Raw genomic sequence first — 18,885 nt, 5'->3', positions numbered from 1 at the left:
TGGGAAAGTTGTACAATCTGTTATGTTGTTTAGTTTCATTTATAAAGAATTGAAAAGATTGTCTTGCAACAGAAAATTTTAGCTAATGACAATGACATTTTGCCAATTAAATAAGTCAAAATGAACCAAATACTAAACTCTAATTTAGTTGGTATAGTTTTCAGAACTCCCCAGATTTAATGCTTCTGAATGATGAGTGATTTAATTTGTAACATGGCTTCAAGGAAGCTATTTTCCAAACATTTTTTTAAGTGAACGGTTTTTTTCAGAGTTGGAAAACCTCACTGGCCCAAGAAAATATACACTGATATTCACTAGGACACAGTGGTTCCCAAACTTTTTCTCCTGGGCCCCCCCAGTGGTTCCCAAACTTTTTCTCCTGGGCCCCCCCAGTGGTTTCCAAACCCAGTGCGAGCGTCATAGCTCGCATCAATACATTAATACGTATTGATGTCTATGGTCATAGCGCTCATGTTGCGTTTAAAGGCGGCTCGGAAAAACAGGTTACCACATGTTAACAACGGATTAAACAGTTTTAACTGCTGATAAAAGTGACAGAGGACACAAATATGTGAAGTGTGGCCCCTACTGTATCAAATTGACAGAGGAATAACAGAGAGTTGGCCATTCTAAGGTAAAAACCCAGCGCATACAGCGTTCGTGTTTTTGTTTTTTTTTTCATCCATGCGGCTTCCCGCGCCCCCCTGCAACGGCACAGCGCCCCCCCATAGGGGGCGCGCCCCATAGTTTGGGAACCTCTGCAATAGTAGATGTGAACTCTTAAATTCTTGATTGTTATATGCTTTTTATTTACCAAATTAAATAATAGAAACTTGTTGAAATGAAATAATGTAAAGCTGCTACTATAATATAACCATCGAGTCACTAAAATGTTAGTTTGTTTAGGTATTGATAATGTGCAAAAGTTTAACATTCATCTTTTCCTTTTCTTTGTAGAATTTAATGAGTTTTGACAGCAAACATAGTCATTTATATTTATTCCATAAACAACTTTTCCTCATTAAAAATAAATGTCTCTTCATCCTATAACTCATTAGGAAGGAAAATGGTAGAATTCACACTTACAGTTCAACATAGTGAAGATAAATTAGAACAAATGTTGATGACAATTTGCAGCAACACTAGAATGGAAAGAGTGAATCTGATGAGAATGAGAGATTCGGGACAAGAGCTGATAAGCGAAAGACAAACATGTATTTCAAGTACAACAAAATATTGATGAAAACAGATATAAATCATTCTGTAGAACCTATAAGCACATAAAACAGCCACATTTTACCATAATGGCTGACTATTAAGGACGGATGAGTCTTTGACATTCATTTCAATTGCTTCACAGTGGTACAATATTTCTTACATTACAAATGACATGTGTTCTTAGCAAACTTACCTTCTGCAAAAAGCTTCATTTGGTCAGTCAAAGAACACGATGCCCATAGCAACCCAAGTTTATCTATCATCAAGCATCGGTTGTCAATGATAGCGGTTGTATATACTTATTTAACAAACATTTTCCAAACTGAGTGTCATAGAAACAGCAAAACAAAAAAAAAAAAGTTTAATTACTAGCCTATTAAATTTTGGTTCAGGATTTGAGCCAAAGGCTTTTATAAACTTCTTTTTTCCTTTTGATTTTTTTAATAGGCTTTAAACTGCTTTCACACTTGTACTTTGTTTTGGTTACACTTGCATCAAATTAACTTTGATTGGACAAAAATAGCATTAGTAACTAAAAATTCAGTTCTTAAATGATTATTTTATTTACTGAGATTATTTAACGAGATGCCGCAATAAGTTTTGATGTATAATAAACATCAGTGGCGACCTGCTTACCTGAAGAATAACTAGATATGCTACAGATTCACTATGCTGGAGCTTTATCTAATTAAAACACCCTTTTAATATGCAAATGAAATGCAAGACAGATACACAATGGTGTGTGTCAGTCGAGGGTTTTTGATAAGCTTACGAATTTGCCATAAACTTTATAACGAACAAAGCAAACATTTGGAAAAGGATGCTCTGACTAGATAAAATAAAATAAAAGCTTTTTTTTTCTACATCGAAAAGATTTTATGTGGAGGAAAACTAACATTGCACATCTCCCTGAAATCACCATCCCTGCAGGGATAGTTCAGCGCCAGCATCCTGCTGCGAAGCTGCTTTTCTTCAGCGAGCACAGGAAAGCTGTTAGCGTGAACTCAAGGAGATAAAAGCAGCTTTCACAAAATGTTTACAATAGCTTTATCATCATATCCACAGCACATATTTTCAGGTGTTTGATTTCTACTATTTAAAAATCCTCTAATTCTCCATATGGTTTACGACTTCCACTTTGGGAAGCACGGCTTTTAAATGTCCTTACAAGAGGAGCATAACTGCTGCAGCAGTTTAAGTGTTTGTCCCCTGAAAATAATGGTTCTTTGGCACAATGTAGGTCTCTGTTTACAGGCCTAAAAATACGGCCCTCCTCCTGAGAGCTCCAGCCAGATGGATGCATCACAGCGGAGGATTTCAGGAAGAGGACGACTCCAGATGAGCAGAGGATGCAGCCAGGAAGACAAACCGGCAGAAGTATCTACACAAGTAGATCATCTTTATCTGTCAAATATATAAAGATTGTATGCTTGACCCAATGATCCTAAACTTTTTATTTCATATTTTAGTTGCCTTCACAAACTTAAAGAAAAAATATTTATATATTTATATAAAAAATACATTTGAAATCAGACATTTACGTATAAATGTCTGATTTCATAAAGACAAAAAAACATTTTTCTTACTCTTCCAGAGATAGAGCAGCAGCCACATCGCAGCTTTTAAAGGGAACTCAGGTTGATCAGATAGAGAGGTTTGCGTGTCGGGGGACACAAATGGACAACTATCTGCCCCTCCAAATACACTCTGACAGTATTTATAACAAAGCTGTCCAGCCCCGCCATCTTCTCAGGAAGCAGAGATATTTTTAAAGCTCTCAAAAAAACTTTTTTTTTTCTGTCATGGTTTACCGACCACTTATAGAATCCATCCCCACCTTCAGTGTCACATCTTGGTTCAATTTGTATCGCTAGCAAACAGAAAACAAAAAGTCTCGCAACACAAATCAAGGCAGAAACATGATTCCTCGCAAAATTCACTTTCCCATCTCCATGAACGCTTCATCCCCTCCGTCACTCAGGAGATACAAAATCTCACTGATCAGGAAAGAAACATACAAGAAAAACCAAAAAAAACAAAAGATCATTCATTACAACTGCAATTACAGCCCTCAACAGCAGATTTATGTCTCTTAGGTGTGAACATTTATGTTTCTGTCAGTTATTTTCTTCATTTGGTTCCTTTTTCATAGGTATAAAAGAACGATATATACATAGATATATTCAAATGGTTAACAATTAAAAATAATCTTTCAGTCTCTACTATCTGTTGTTTTTCAGATAGTAGAAAAACAACATATATATATATATATATATATATATATATATATATATATATATATATATATATATATATATATATATATATATATATATAAATTTGCCCACGTAATTCAGAAAATAGTTGCAGATTAAAGTACTGGAAGGTGTTTTATCGCGGTATTGTGGTTTGTTAGGAACATCTGCTGAATGTAGTTCATGACACAGCCTTGTTTATGCTTTACTTCTTTGGCTAGCTTAATCAAAATAAATACATTCTACTGCAGCTGTTGTGTGGTGTATTGCAACCTCTTTTAGATCCGTAGTCTCACGTGAATTATTTGTTGTGTTGAACTCCTCAAGTTGTCCCTCTAATGCATGTTTTTCAGCTGCAGGTAAATCTAATTTAGATCTGTCCTGGACGGACACACTGAGGAAACACCTGCCACATCTGGTGCTCTAAAACTCAACGTCTGTACAGTCAATAAAATGGCTGAAGTTTCAAACTTTTCTGAGCTTCTATAGGGAAAAAAAAAAGTAATTGAACTGTATTTTTCAAATGGGTTGGAGTTTTCTTTTTATTAATGATTTTGTCCAAAGGACTCCATTTTAGAGCAGTATTCACATAAAGAAAAGTACAGAGAAGGAAAACATCTGATTCCAACTCACACTTTTATTGTTAAGAAGAACATGGTTGTGTAAACATAAGTACTTTCTCTTTGATACATTTGATCAAAAATAATTTTCACTTCAGGATTTTACCTTTTAACACTGACTTTAATGCTCAGAGAAATAAGACAAAGTCAAACCAAAGCACCACCATATCATACAGCATGTGCAAAATCTAATCAAATTAAAAAAATTATGCAACTTTAAAGACTTCAGAGTAAAAAAAAAAGAACAATCCCTGAAGGAATGGGATTTTTTTTTTTTTTACTACCCAGTAAATTGGCTCCAAAATGCTGGATATCCCTTTAAAGCCCCCCCCCCTCACCAAACATAAAACATGGATGCCGCCCCCGAAAAAAGTTTTCTTTAGCAAAGTCACCACAGGGAGATCCAAAGTGCTGATCCAGACTTCACTAACTGAAGCTCATGCAGCAATGCAGCAACATGCGCTGTGCTCTTTTACATGAACGGTGTTATTAGTGTTCTCCCTGACCTGTTCCCTTTTAGTCAAGCCCTAATCTAAGCTTCAAACTCAAACCTTAAAGACAAACACCACTTTAGTGATGCTGGTCTTTACAGAGCCGCCAGTCCCGCAGCTTCCCAGAAGGAAGATCTACTGCATCACAATTCCTCCGAGGCATTCGAAGCCAGTAAAATATGTTTCCCCCTATTAATCTGCCAGTGTGCATTTCCACCGCTCCAAAATGTCCACGTAGCGCTCGATAAATTCCAGAGTGCACGCTATATTAGACTCCGCTGAAAGCCAGCACTTTAATTGGCAGGTCACACTTTGTAATAGCCGAAGACATCCACTTACAGAGTCTAACAAGAAAATTTGAAATGCATCGGCTGTACAGTCATTCGATGACAAGCTCTGAAGCGCTTCAATTTCCTGTTTTGGATTAAAGTGTGGAGCAGCAGGAACAGCAGTAGCGGCGGCGGCAGCGGCAGCAGCGGACAGAGATGCTGCAGAGCCCTCCCAGTCCAGGGTGGCAGTGGGGGGGGGGAGGCTGCGCTGAGACGATTAAATTACAGCGGTAGCGCCAGGCGCTCACATCAGGTTGTGTTCTATCAGGTTTAAGTGCATGATGTAGTGCTTCACGTCCTTGAAGACAATTTGGATGTTCTCTGTGTCTGTGGCGCACGTGAAGTGGGGGTAGATCGTTTTCTCATCATCCACGTTGAGACTGAGGAACATGTCCAGGATGAACTTTTGTCCAGCCTCCGCGTCCTGCTGGGGACCTGGGAGAGGGGACCAGCGGGACATTTTGCTTAGTGTACATTTACAGAGCAAAACTGCTGATTTCACTTGAGTTAAATAGATGTAAGGTGACAATTGCAGATGCATAAGAATGATTTCAGGGTGTTCCCTGGTAAAGATGTGTCAAAAAAGCCTTTAAGTAATCTTCCCGAATGGCAGAGAAATCTAATCTCTAATCTTTTGGATCTTTGTCCATCCCTCCTTGCATAATCTCTCTTGCTCATTGCTGGGATGAGTGTTTACTGAAAGGTCTGTCTGCACTCTTTTTCTGTTTTTTTTTGTTTTTTTTTTGTAGAGGGCAACAGATTTTCTTATATAAAACCTCCCGCCATTTCAAAGAGTTCGTGATGCCACATAAACCACGAGGGCATGAGGTGTTTTTTTTTTTTTAGAATCTTCTGTTTTCAAGCCACCCACCTGGAGCAATGTTGCCAATGTTATATGACTATTTTTATTACTTATAGTACAGCTAATTATAATTATGATTGTAAGTCATTAGAATTGCAATTATGATTAAAATAATCATATAATTATGATGATACATTACAATTATATTTGACTTTAGCTCAATGTGTAAGGCTCAAAATTAGTCTCATTGTTCCAAGTTAAAATCCCACCCCTGGATTCCCGACTCCACAGTTTACATTTGTTACGGTAGGACAGACTTTCTTCAGATAGAGTTTAAATTCAGAAATTTCTCAAAGTTTCCCCTAAAAATACAAAGAAAAATATTCAAAAATGATCGTTTATGGAGATTTGGTGTCACTAAGGTGGCTGTTTTCTAACTCTGTGTGTTAGGCTTTCTTCTTGTATGCACTGTACCAATCTTCTCACATTAAGCATTATCAACTTTGTTTAGTACATGTGTATAAAACAGATCAGACTACACCTCGAAATTAGATTAATTTTATAGCTATTTCCAACACCAGTGATTGTAATTTAAAAAATTCATATCCCATATAAATGTACTTAAATTAATAAAGTGAAACATTGTGATATCACGAGGCTTTTTACACATGCGAAGGGGGAAGTAGGTGTGTAGGATGCCGTACTTTTAACATGTGAGCCCTTACCCTTAAACTCTGGGAAGTAGTCCACCAAATGTGAATACATGATTTTTTCCTTCAGCAGATCCATCTTGTTGAGAAACAGAATGATCGAGGAATCGCTGAACCATTCATATTTTATGATCGTCTCGAACAAGGCCATGCTCTCCTCCATCCGATTCTGTGGGAAACACACGAGCAAGAGTGAAAACATTAGGAGAATAACCCGAGAGTCGTAATTCAGCGGCGATGGGTGTGAGCAAATTCAGCTGGCTGCCAGATTAGTCACAGAAAACAGTTTTCCACAGAGCAGAGTGACTAAAGGGCTCCCCCTGCAGGTCAACCTCATGCACAGCCACAAAGGAACATTGAGAGGAGGTTTTTGAGCGTGACCAAAGAGAAATAGAAAGAGAAAGAGAGAGAGAGAGGGAGAGTGGGTGGAGAAGGGAGAGAGGCATCAAGCTGGTGTCGGACTTGAGAAATCTGGGTCATCATTTCCACCTAACACGTTTGGCTTTAAACAAAGGGAACAAACTCCCTTTGTGTCCCTTAAAAGGATTTTTTTTCTTTTTTTATCTTCCCAAAGTGAGCCTCTTTCACATCCCCCATGCACACAAATAATAAGACACTGTGTGAAAGGGAAAAAGTTTTATTTTGTAGGCAGCAGCAGCAGGAGCAGCAGCAGCAGCAACACCCTGCCTCTCACCTCATGGCTGGACTCGGCGAGGACCTGGTCGTACTCGCTGAGCGCCACCAGGAACATGATGGACGTGACTTTCTCAAAGCAGTGGATCCACTTCCTCCTTTCAGAACGCTGGCCACCCACATCCACCATCCTGAGGGGATGTGGGTTCATAAAGGGAAAAAAAACAACAAAAAAAACAGATTAACGATTAAAAAGACATCATGGCGCAATCAAACGTCTACAGACTGCATGTTAGGGAGATGATAAAAAAAAAATGTTTGGGAGGAGAACTAACTAGAGGTGCGGTCAAAAATGTGCTGACCAGGAATGAACGTCTTGCTGCAAAGTCAACTCCCTCGAGCACCATTTAGATCTGCAGCAGAGCTTAAGGACAAGAAGAATGAAGCTGTTTGGCCACACTGGCAAATCTACGGCTACGCATGAAGGGATCCAGGTGAGGTTTTCAAACAATGAACCAGCTGCCAAGCATGGTGGTAGTAGTGTCAGGTTTTGGCACTCACTCCGCTAGTGGGGTTGTTGCGTCACAAAAATAAATGAAGTGTATAATGAACAAAAATTTGCAGAACTACATGTACATTCTTCAACTTCGCCCATTCTCACCAATAAGGTTGGTGAAATAGGAACACAGCAGGGTTTTTCGAACAGGCGACTTTTTCTTAGTTCTCTTTATTCGGCCAACATAACGTAATGTTGTTCGTTTGTTTAGTGTGCTACGTTTTTATCATGTAAAGCGCAATCATTAAACTAGCGACTGAATGAACAAAACAGACCAGCATTATTCATCTAAAGCATTCTTCTCTAGACCTCAACTCTATTAAAAATGTTTAAACGATACTGAAAAGCCAGGGCCATGCTGGGAAACCAGTGTATATGAGCTCTATTTCCGATGAGTGATCCAAATGTTCGCACAGAAAGCGGACGGTTTTTCTGCTGCTTGCTATAAGACGTTTATCCAAGCGTTACCAGGAGTGCATCCGCACATTTAGCTTATTTGCTGATTTCAAACACGCCTCAACCTAAAGAGTTTAAGAATCTGGACTGAGTAACAAATCAGACGCAGATTAAGCTTTTACACTTCCTAAAATGCCTCCTACTACTCATAATGACCCACAACTATCCCAGTGATGGAGTGCGTGTGAACTGCAGTATTTTCCATGCAAATACAGAGACGGTAAAAGTTTCTTTTATCATGTAACTATTACGTAAGGGCCTTAAAACATCTTCACTGCTTCTGTGCAATGAGATCCATGTTCTGTTTGGTCGTCATATTCAAAGCAGCAATCAGGTATTTCCTGCAGTCTGACTAATTGGAAATCATGCAAATACGACAACAGGAAAAGCGTAAGCAATCACTCCTAATTCGTCAACCATGTGCCTCGCATTTTGAGCTTTTATTTTTGCAACGCATGGCATTCGCATTACGTTCCCAGACACAGAGTAGTACTTCGCCAAGCACCCACTGTAATAACTTTTTACAGTGTGTGGTAGCAACCTCTTTTCCTCCCATAACAAGATAAGACTAAGCTTACCTGTTTTAGGTCAGTTAAGACTACCAAAATTGTTTTAATTTTGTATTACTTTCTTTAAAGGCAGACGTTTTCCCAAACAAAGATGAGAAATGGCTCTAAAGAATTTCGGAAAAGCCCCGATAACGAAGCCGTGCCTGAAACAATGCAGAGAAAATGTACCCAGTCAAAGATGGAGCTGCAATGATTAGTGGATCACAGCCATGAAAAAAATAAATAAAAAATTGTCAACCCGCTGTGAGGACGGATGACTATATAGAATGCTAGTTTACAGGAAGTGGTGGAGTCAGTGCTGTCTCCATTGTCTGCCTGTCGGCTGTTATTCAAAGCCAAAGCAAATGCAGGCTGCACAAACAGAGCTGCCCTTCAATATTAGAGCTGCTGCAGGGAATGAGTTTCAAAAAAATTCAAGCACCAGAGCCGAGTGTCAGCTCTGGACAAGGTAAGAGTCATTGAGTAAAAACGTGGTCCTTCGCTGTGTTGTGTGTAAGTTTGGATGTCAAATCCCCCCCCATTAACCCAGACTGAAGTACAGCAATACAGAACAGATCAATCATCTGCAGCCAAGAATACTTTTTCTTTTTTTTTAGAGTTGGGAATGCTTGGATGAAGAAAAAAGAGAGAAAAATAAAATAAAATAAGTGAGCAAACTGAGGAAGGGAACACTGATCAGTAGAACGACACTTCCAGTGTGGTCTGTGTAAAATAAATATGAATTCATTCAATAGACCCGCATTTTTGAGTGAGAGCGAAATGGCCGTTGCCCGTACGACTTTCCCCGCATTTTTAGCACGTTAAGTTTAGTTGCCGAGCAACAAAGCAACAAAGTAGACAAACACTGTTCATCAGTCCCGATCGTCGTTGGTCTGTTCCCCAAATGCGATTCTTCTTCTTTATGTAGTCTCTACAGTGCTAACAAACTTCATCCGCCATTTGCATCAACTGTTTATATTTATTTGAAATGATAAAACTAAAAAAAAAAAACGAAAATATGTGACAAAAATAACAAAATAAATGAGCTACGTGCTTTTTTTTTTTTGATTCCCAACAAATATATCAATACTTGCCTCAGCAAACCAGATGTTGTACCTGTGATATTGAAGCAGCAAGAAACCCAGAGAAGCATAAAACAAAAACAATAAAACTCACCTGAACACCACATTCTCCAGGTCAAAGGGATACTCTATTATTCCTGTTGTAGGCACTCTGACCCTCAGGATATCTTGCTGGGTTGGCAGATAAGCGGAATCAGCAATTCGAGCCAAGTCACTGAGATAGCTGGAGGCAATGGGAGATATTGCAGAGTTAAAAAAAAAGAAAAATAAAAAAGTAGAATTGAATTATTTATTGAAAACTGAATTCTCAGTATTTGCTTCTAAGACATTTGGTGAAAACTAAAAAAAGGAATTATTATTAGACTCTTTTTTTTTTTTTTTTTTTTGAATACTGAAGAATTAAGCACAGTAAACTATTTGACAACGTTTAAGGAGTTATTAGTCTGTTTACACTCACTATTTAGCCGAGTCTGAGAGCTGGTATTCCCTCCGCCGAGTGTAGCATTCCTGAATTCCCGGATCATTCCACAGGCTCTCCAAGGCCTCCACGTACGGGTTTGTTAACGTTTTCACGTTTTCCACATCAACGGCACTGATCAAGTCGGCGTTGTCCTGAACTCCAGAATGTAAAGTCAGTTTGACGTGCAAAGGTCACATTGTAAAATACAACTCTGCAACAGGATCGCCATCACTACAGACTGAGAACAAATGATTTTTCCATTTCACAAATTCTTCTTCCTGAGCTGCAGGTCTCTGCTTTCTCCACAACTTGATCCCTGACTTGTCTGCTCTGATCCCTTGATCTCATGATGCCGTTTGGTCAAACATGTTCTACAACAAACCTCTGAGACCTCTACAGAAAAAACTGGATTAATTATAAGATTAAATTTCACACAGTCGAACTCTACTTAATTATATTAATTTACTGATTCAGTACATTCTGAGGGGATTTTGTTGGACCAGATTTTATTTGTGGATGTCTCAGAGTTAACAGTGATGAAAACAAAACCCGAGTCTCATTTTTCAGATTTCATCTGCAAATAAAATAATTTATCGTTTTGCTTCTGCTCCAACATTATCTAGACCACTCTACTGACCTATCACATTAAATCTGATTAAAAATCTTATTAAAATACACTGCAGCTTTGTGGCTGAATCTATAACTTTGTTTACTTGCACTTTCAAAATGACAATACTTACCAAGCTGCTTTACAAGCTAGAAACATAGCTATTAAAATGTCTAAAGCTATAAATCTAGAGAAACATTTGTCACCTAAATATACTTAAAACTGAGTGCTAAATAACAACCAAAACAATAAAAAAGGAAATGTTATTTTTAAACAATGTCTTTTTTGAGTCTAAAATGGAGACGAGCAGCGACGCAGTGGAACAACATTTATCTTGTCAGAACCTTTGTGAACTTTTAACAATAACGTAAAGTTCAGTTCAGCACCTCTTGCTTTGAAAATTGGTTCTTCCAACTTCCTGTTTGAAGTTCTTCAGCTGCAGACCTTCAGCGCAAGCCTTCACCAATAATCTACTTAGGGTTGGAGCAGCTTGGCGATCATTTATGGCGAACTACTACGGTCCGTTTACATTCAGCCACGCTTGTTTACGACTTACATCTCCATCAGGAAACATTCCCAGCTGCCTCGACGCGTAATGTGTCACGGCAAACATTTTATCCATGATTCATAAAGCGGCGGATTTGCACCGGTCCTTCTAATAGTGCTCCTACCACAAGCCGCTAATCTGAGCAAAATGCCGTTGTTAGGTGATGCATCTTAGTCCACTGTAAATAAACTCAACAGGCTGATTAAACCATCATTAACTTCCATCAAACAGAAACATCACAGAGCTGTTTGTCGGATCCTTTATCTGCCTACGCTGCAGTTAATTAAGTTATTTGTAGGAATATGCGGGAGAATATCGCTGCTTTGCCGTCTATTTAAATATTTACGCGTTGATGCTTGATGTGTCGTGCACAGTTTTACGTTATTAACACTGGCATTTGGTGTTTTACATCCAATATTCCAAAAAACGTTCAGCCTCAAATTTAAACAAAAAGCAAGCCGGCAAGTATGAAGAATTTCCAGCCAAAGTGACAGCTGCTGCATGCAGATTTTATCAGGACTCATTAAATGTAGCTCCAGGAGCTGTTTTAAAAACATTGTCTCGATGATTTTTATCATGTTTCCTGCTGGTTTGTAATGAACCGGCCCAAATGAAGGGCTTCCTTCCTGCTATAAGCTTGATGAGAAAACACAGTAAAAGAGGCTGAAGGTGGAAGCTCCCAGCCAAGAGCCGGGTGTTCCCACCATAATGATTCGGATGCTGTGCAACATTTTCCTGCTGGAATCATATTTCCCGAAACGGCGCAACTGCAAGCTTTTTTCAGTTTTATCCAAACTATTACCGCGTGTCATATTTCCGCCATCACTGTTCTGGAGAACTACTTTTTCTTTACTGCTGACAGATTCAAAACAGTTCTGGAAGCCAGTCATGTTTTTTCTGTGCCTTGCAAAAAGTATTCACACACCTTGAAACATTACGCATTCTTCCATGCTGCAACCATCAGCTTCAGTGTTATTCGCATGGGTTTTACGAGACAGACACAAACAAAGTAGAGCATGTGTGTGAAGTGGGGGGCGGGAAAAAAAGATCTATCTTTAACTTTTTAGGCAATAAAAATCTGACAAAACTGTAACCTGTGTTTTCATTCAGTCGATCCGAGCCAATGCTTTGTACAATTACAGATGTGAATATGTTTGGTGTATGTTTATAACAACGTTGCACATCCAGAAACTAAACATTTTGTGCGTTTTTCTTTGCAAAACACCTCAAGCTCTGTCAGACTGAACACCGATTCTAAGATTTGCCACAAATTTTCAACCGGAGCTACTTCTGGACTATGACTGGACCATTGTAAGACACGAATATGCTTCGATTAATAATCCCAGAAACTACTGTGGTAACATTGTGGACATTTTAAATATCCAAAATACATAAACATACCATAAATAAATAAAACGTAAAAGTGAGTGAGTGCAATCCACACCACATTTTAAGTGTATACCTGAAAGATTGTGGTTGTGCTGTAAATGCAAAAACCACAAAGAGTGTGAATACCTCTGCAAGGCGCTGTGCATCAGATGATAAATGGATCATGTAATTAATGCAACAGCCCTATTAGTCTCCTTTTGACAGCTTCCTGTAAGACGGGCATACATTCTGTACACAGAGTCCTGTTGTCCACAGATAAACCCAGAAGATGCCTCAGTTGCAGAGTGTGTCCGTAGCAAAGCACAGTTAAACGTTCAACCGCTTCGAGGCACAAAGTGGTACAGGTTATCTAATCTTCAGCTTTATCAGCAAAAAGAATCAATTAAAGCGACGGCATCAGAACTAGAGACTCAAATAAACAAACGTGGATCATAAAAGAATGTCTCTGTCACTCTCTCTCTCTCTCCCTCTCCACTAGATACAGCGTTTGAGTCTCTATAGCTAATAGAAGCAAAATAAATGTTGAGCAGGCTGCTAAAGTGGAGTGGAAACTGCTGCACGTCTTCTACGCCGCACAGATAAAAGAGAAGTTGGACAGCAGCATGCGTTCAGTCAGACATTTATTCGACAGCACAAAAACAAAGAGCAGTGCTGGAGGTCATCCCTCCTGCAACAGTTTGAATGCCCAATTAATGCCTCTACTAGCGATTCTGTTTTTAAGTCGAATTCACTCCAATTCGACGCAGCTCACTTGCTTTCCACCATCATCACATTTAAACTAATATGTTATCTCTGGGTTACAGATCCATCCTCGGTCCTCTGAGCCGACACGGATCTCCATCCCCTTATAAGTCAAAAGCTGACTCAGACTCAGCGCCTCACGTCTGCCTCTCGTCCCGTCCTGAAACTCTCGCTGTTTTTTAACTGTTGTATACTTCTGCGGGCCAGCAAATTTAAGAGACTAATGTGCTCCTGTCATCGGCGTGACAGGTGCAAATTCCTGTGGGATTTATAGGGAATTGTCTGCCTTCAGCAGGCCTGCCGTGTTCCGCCGTGCGTTCATCTGAGAGACAGCCCTGCTCTGCAAGGAGACAAAACTCGCTGGCAGCAACATTGCAAGCCTAAACACTGTTGAAAATGACCAGAAGTGCTTTTCCGGGCCGGGGTGTGTTGTGCACTGTAATGCGCCTTTCGCATGCTCTGTAAGTAAACCTTGCGAATATCTCTCTGAAGCGATGTGGAGTAAACCCTCTTTTCTCACTTTGTCTGACTGAAGCGACAATGAAATGAAGAAGAAGGAAAAAAAAGAAAGGAAGGAAGGAAGGAAGAAAAAGATGTCAGGCCCTACCTGGTTGTGCTTATACTTGTAAGAGATCTGTAATGTGCTCATGGCTTGGATCATGGCCTGCATTGCTGTGAAGATGTTCTCATAAATCAGTCCGGTGAAGCCTCTCCTGTCCTCCTCAGAGTATCCGCGGCCGTGGATGATCCTCATCTGCTTGATGAAGGTACTCTTCCCGCTCTCGCCAGTTCCTGGCCACCGACAGAAGCGAAGGAAACGAGATCATCTCATTTTAAAACTTGGGTGATTTTCTCACACTCGTAAGAAGGAAGCAGAAAAAAGACATCTTAAAAACCGTAATGCCTAATGTGGTCTTTACTTTACAAAAACAAGAAGTTTTGCCTCTAAACGGTATTATGAAACTGGTTGCCTTAAACACATGCAATTTGGTTGTATTTGTTTCTCTAGCGTTATTTCCTTTGTTTGTTCAGACTGTGACGGTATTGCCAACATCGTTGCGACATCTTGAAGAGGCAGCACTTTGTGTCTGTAGCTGACGAGTCTAAATTTACGGATCACACTTATGACCAGCACATAAATTGTCAAAGTGCAGCTGTAATGTAGGAGACTCAAAGTCATGCTCGCTCTTGAATTCGAAGTAACGGGAACAGATCCCGCATGAGTCAGTCTTTGCGAAAATGCCTTTCAGCATGTTCACAGCGTTGCCGATTTTGTTCCTTGGAAAGATTATAGCCGCCAAAGACTGAGCAAAGTGTCTGAAACATTCCTCAGATGATATCACACTGACACGACAGCGACACACAGCTGGTCCAGATTTGTCAGCTGCACAAGCGTAATGCGAATCTCCTGCTCCAACACTATCGCAGCGATGTTTTTTATTGGATTTAGATTTAGTGACTGCGATGGCCTTTTTGTAACAGTTTGAGGTGCTCTGAGCTTTGTAACACGGTGTGTTATACTGCTGCGAGTAGCCCCCAACGAACAGGTACGCTCTAAGTAAGCAAGTAAATGTTATTTATATGGCAGTTTCTAAATATAAAAAACCACTAAGTGCTTCACAAAGAGCACATAAATACTGTTGTGATGTTTAAACGAGACTCAGATGGTACTGAGGCGCCTAAGATGTTCCAAGAAAACATCCTCCCCACTCCACTACGCCAGTCTAACCCCTCGATACGGGCCGGATGGATCCACTGCTCTCATGTTTACGCCATTTTCTGATGCTCAACCTGAAATCAAGATGAAATCAAACGCTCATCCAATCTGGTATTGTCCAGTCTGTCAGCCTGTGTGAATTGTTGCTTCAGTTTCCTGTTCTTAACTGACAATGAAGGCGTAGAGCCTCCTTAGCACGGCTGTTACAAGGTTTAGAAATGGTATGCGTTCCCTGGATCTAATGAGTCATTATTTGAGCCACTTCTGTGCCTGTAGAACTGCTCTGACGTGTGATTATCAGCAAGACATCTTGGTCCACACAACTGCTGTTGGATGAATATTTTCTCTTTTACGGATCTTATGAACGCGAGAGGCATTTCGCGCGTGAAGCCCGCAAAGCAGCAGCAGCAGTTTCTGAAGCACGTTCAAAGTCAACTAAATCTTCCGGATTCTTATGCGCAGTTTGAACTTCGTCAGGTTTTCTTCACCTCATCTAGATTTATCAGAGCACTGAGCTGTTGACTGGCTGGTTATTCCTTAATTTTTTTTTATTAACAAGCAATCATGAAAGTGGTTGGTTTATGATTGCTTTTGTTGTCGTTTTCCGCCTTGGAACAGCCTCAGACTTTGCATTGCGTTTGATGTAACTGAACCTATAAACTGCACAGTAAAACTTTAAACCAGTTTTCCCTCAGCAGTCCATGTTTACCATCAGTATTTGATTGAATATTGTGAAACACGGGACCGTTTATTTGCTAATTTTAAAGAGAATATGTAAAGAATCGGGTGATCATTTCTTGCTACTTACTGCACTGCCTTTTTTATACAAATTAATAGCGAATGTGCACTTTCAGTTTTGGTGCAATTTACACGATTCAACAGTGAGATAGATGAACTCTGCGTGCAAATCACACAATGGCGCGGTTGTCGTTGCATGAGTATTACCTATGAAATACAAATGTGAAAACCCTGAGTTATCTAGTAGAAATACTGAATAAAAAGCAGTGTTTTTACAATTAATTAGTAAGCCTAATGAAAATTTGAGTTGGGGGGGTGGGAGCTGGCAAATATTTCTCCTAACTCCTAATCATATGTTAATAGCCAGAAGCTATTAGACAGACAAACTGCGGTTTTCGTCCCTCACCCAGCAGCAGGAGCTTAAACTCGCGTTGGGAATCCTTCTTGTCCTTGCGGAGCTGCTTCTCAATCTCAGCGTTGATCCTCCGAGCTTCTTTGGCCTCTGGACTGAGGCAGCAGGTCCCCATGGAGCTCAGCGTCATTGCTCCAGGAAAACGCTTCACCTTACATGGCAGAGACACGCACAGCAAAAGTGAGGAACGGAGAGCCCCGCGCACCTTTAAATCTGCATTATTTTAGACTGCCAAATGTCTCATTTGAGCAACTTCAAAACACTCTTATTCTGACCTGGAAGCAAGAGCAAGGCAATTTGAGGAAGTGCGAGAACAACTGTTAAGTTCCCCTCTCTCTCTCTCTCTCTCTAGTGAAGAGGAAACATAGTTTGTGTAACAACTTTTGCGTAGCGAGTCTTTACAAACCCTACAGCAGAGCTCCGGGCGTGGCGGGTTTATTATGCTGGATTTTCTCCCCCTCCTCTTCAAAACGTTTTGAAAGAGAAAGAAAAATAGATTGTGGAATTAAAAAAATAGATAAAAAATAAAAAATATCCGCCTGACTCGTTTTCTGGATGTTCTGTAGCTGCCGTTATTCTGTGCGTTCAGTTCCCGACCTGCTGATACCTTGGATGAAACCCAACTAACTAAACCATGTGACAGAGGGCTGTGCTGTGATGGGAAACCGTGTGGGCTTTCAATATTACATTATAGGAGAACACATTTCCGGTGCTAGCCAGATAGCAACGGATGCACTTAACAGAGCAACAGGCAGACGCTTCACCTTTTATCATAATGCATCATCTCCTTACATATACCGTGCTCCTCCAAAGAAACAAACAAAAACATACACACACGCACACGGACTCAGGGCTGTGACACAGACTTTATTTACTTAACACTTGGAGTTACTACAAATATCTGAGAGCAAATACAGAATTTACCACTTGTGGACTCGCAAAGCTGCATCCGCCTCACACAGAACTGCATCTTCAGGGATGCTTTCAAAAAAAAAAAAAAAAAAAAAAAAGTTCAAAAATGAAAAAAAGTACACGAGTGAACAGATCTGAGACTGAGGCTAGACAACAGTAAATCCATCCTTTCTAGTGACAGAAAACCAAATATTGATGAAAAAGTTGATAGTGTACTTTTTTTTACAGTAAAAGATTCAAAATATAATTCCATAATCAGAAAACGCGTAGGAAAGATTTAATTAGAAATACATTTACAAATAACTAAGTTCATTTGTCCCTTCACCAATTGTGCACCTTTACATCCCTTTTTACCCGTTTCATTCCCACGCACATAAGCATCGTTTAGTTTTGTTTGTAGCTTTTTTTGTATATTGCAGAAAGTCATGAAACAGTACGACCAATAGTGCAGGAACAAAATGGCCAAACAGGCGGCACACTTTGAATTTATAATTCTTTTTTGCAGTTTCGTTCTGACATTTTTATTATATCATCTTATATTTTTTTTAAATGCTGTGTTTTCAGTAGCTTTAATATTATTTTAGAGAATGTTTATTTTTGTTATGTTTGGCACAAAAGGGCCACTGTAGCAAAGAAGAAAACTTGTAAGTCTGTGTTTTTGGCACTTTTTTCTTCCAAGAAAACATCACAGAGTTTGGGCCGAACCAAAAGTCCTTAAAATTACAGGTTTTAAGTAAATATATATATACAAACTGTACAATCATCTTTCAAATAAAAGTAGATTTTCTTACATATTTTTCTTTTGCCTTAACAGTCTTTCACATTTATTACACCTTCAGACAGAAGACATGTTTGAAAAAGGTGTCATTACCAAAAAGCATTGGACTACTAGGCTGATCTGGTTAAAGAAATAAAAATAAAATAATTAAGGCGTCAACAGTGTAAACCCTCCCAGCAACAAACCAATCAAATAGTCTTCTTTAGAGTTGCTTGATTGGTCTGTTCTTTTTGGTAGACAGAGACCTACATGGATAATTTCACTGTTCCTGTGTTTGAATGTCTAAAATTTTTTCTGCATCTTCTCTACTACTTGTTGCACACTGCCGGTGAGCTGGCTGAAAAAAGGCTGCTGCCTTTTTAGAAAATATGGAAGAATTTCTAAAAATATTTAGCCAATGTTTATAAAAATGTCATGATATCCTGTATACTATTTTAGCAAAAGCTGAGAAAAAAATGCTTTTTTTTGTTTTTAATAAAGGCAGATCAAATCACATATTTTATTTTTAATTTTTTTTTTGTGTAAATATATTCATTGCGACATTTTCACACAACGTTATCATACAGGCCCATGCCTAGTCTGTGTGTGGTGGGGTGTATAAATGAGCTGTCAGGGGTTTACAATTTTTAAGCCCACATTACTTAACCCAAAAACTGACTCCGAACAACACATCCATGCTTATGCAGAACAAAGGCCCCACATACTCCTAACCAGTTTCTCCTCAGTACCCATTTAAAGCATAAAATATAAAGCCGAAGTTTTGCTCTAAGTGAAATTGAGAATATTATTGATTTCCGCTGCTCCAAAATAAATACTCTCCCCAAATCCCTCGAACACCATCTAAAAAAAAACAACACTTTTTACATATGGAGACAAGTGATGGA

The 18,885-nt window shown here is 39.3% G+C and overlaps 1 protein-coding gene across 3 annotated transcripts; it reads right to left on the bottom strand.

Annotated features, from left to right (window-relative positions):
* Positions 1-4,090: 4,090 nt before the first annotated feature.
* Positions 4,091-18,856, bottom strand: LOC106954508 (guanine nucleotide-binding protein subunit alpha-11-like). 3 transcript variants are annotated; one of them, XM_015044047.1, is made up of 8 exons: positions 16,587-18,856; positions 16,306-16,462; positions 14,052-14,236; positions 10,158-10,312; positions 9,795-9,923; positions 7,120-7,249; positions 6,441-6,594; positions 4,091-5,348 (listed from the first exon to the last, which is right to left on the bottom strand). In XM_015044047.1, exons 2-8 carry the CDS (start codon positions 16,439-16,441, stop codon positions 5,158-5,160), a joined length of 1,080 nt encoding a protein of 359 aa, XP_014899533.1. In that variant the 5' UTR covers positions 16,442-16,462; positions 16,587-18,856; the 3' UTR covers positions 4,091-5,157. The 3 variants fall into 3 exon arrangements, with proteins under 3 accessions (XP_014899533.1, XP_014899534.1, XP_014899532.1); XM_015044048.1 differs by having other exon boundaries at positions 16,718-18,856; XM_015044046.1 differs by having other exon boundaries at positions 16,306-18,856.
* Between the last annotated feature and the right edge of the window lie 29 nt (positions 18,857-18,885).

This window comes from Poecilia latipinna, unplaced genomic scaffold (genome assembly GCF_001443285.1).
Source record: "Poecilia latipinna isolate Pla-1442-1.1 unplaced genomic scaffold, P_latipinna-1.0 Scaffold661, whole genome shotgun sequence".
Taxonomy (NCBI): Eukaryota; Metazoa; Chordata; class Actinopteri; order Cyprinodontiformes; family Poeciliidae; genus Poecilia; species Poecilia latipinna.
The sequence above is the reverse complement of the archived record's forward strand: the minus strand, read 5'-3'. Positions and strand labels throughout refer to the sequence as shown.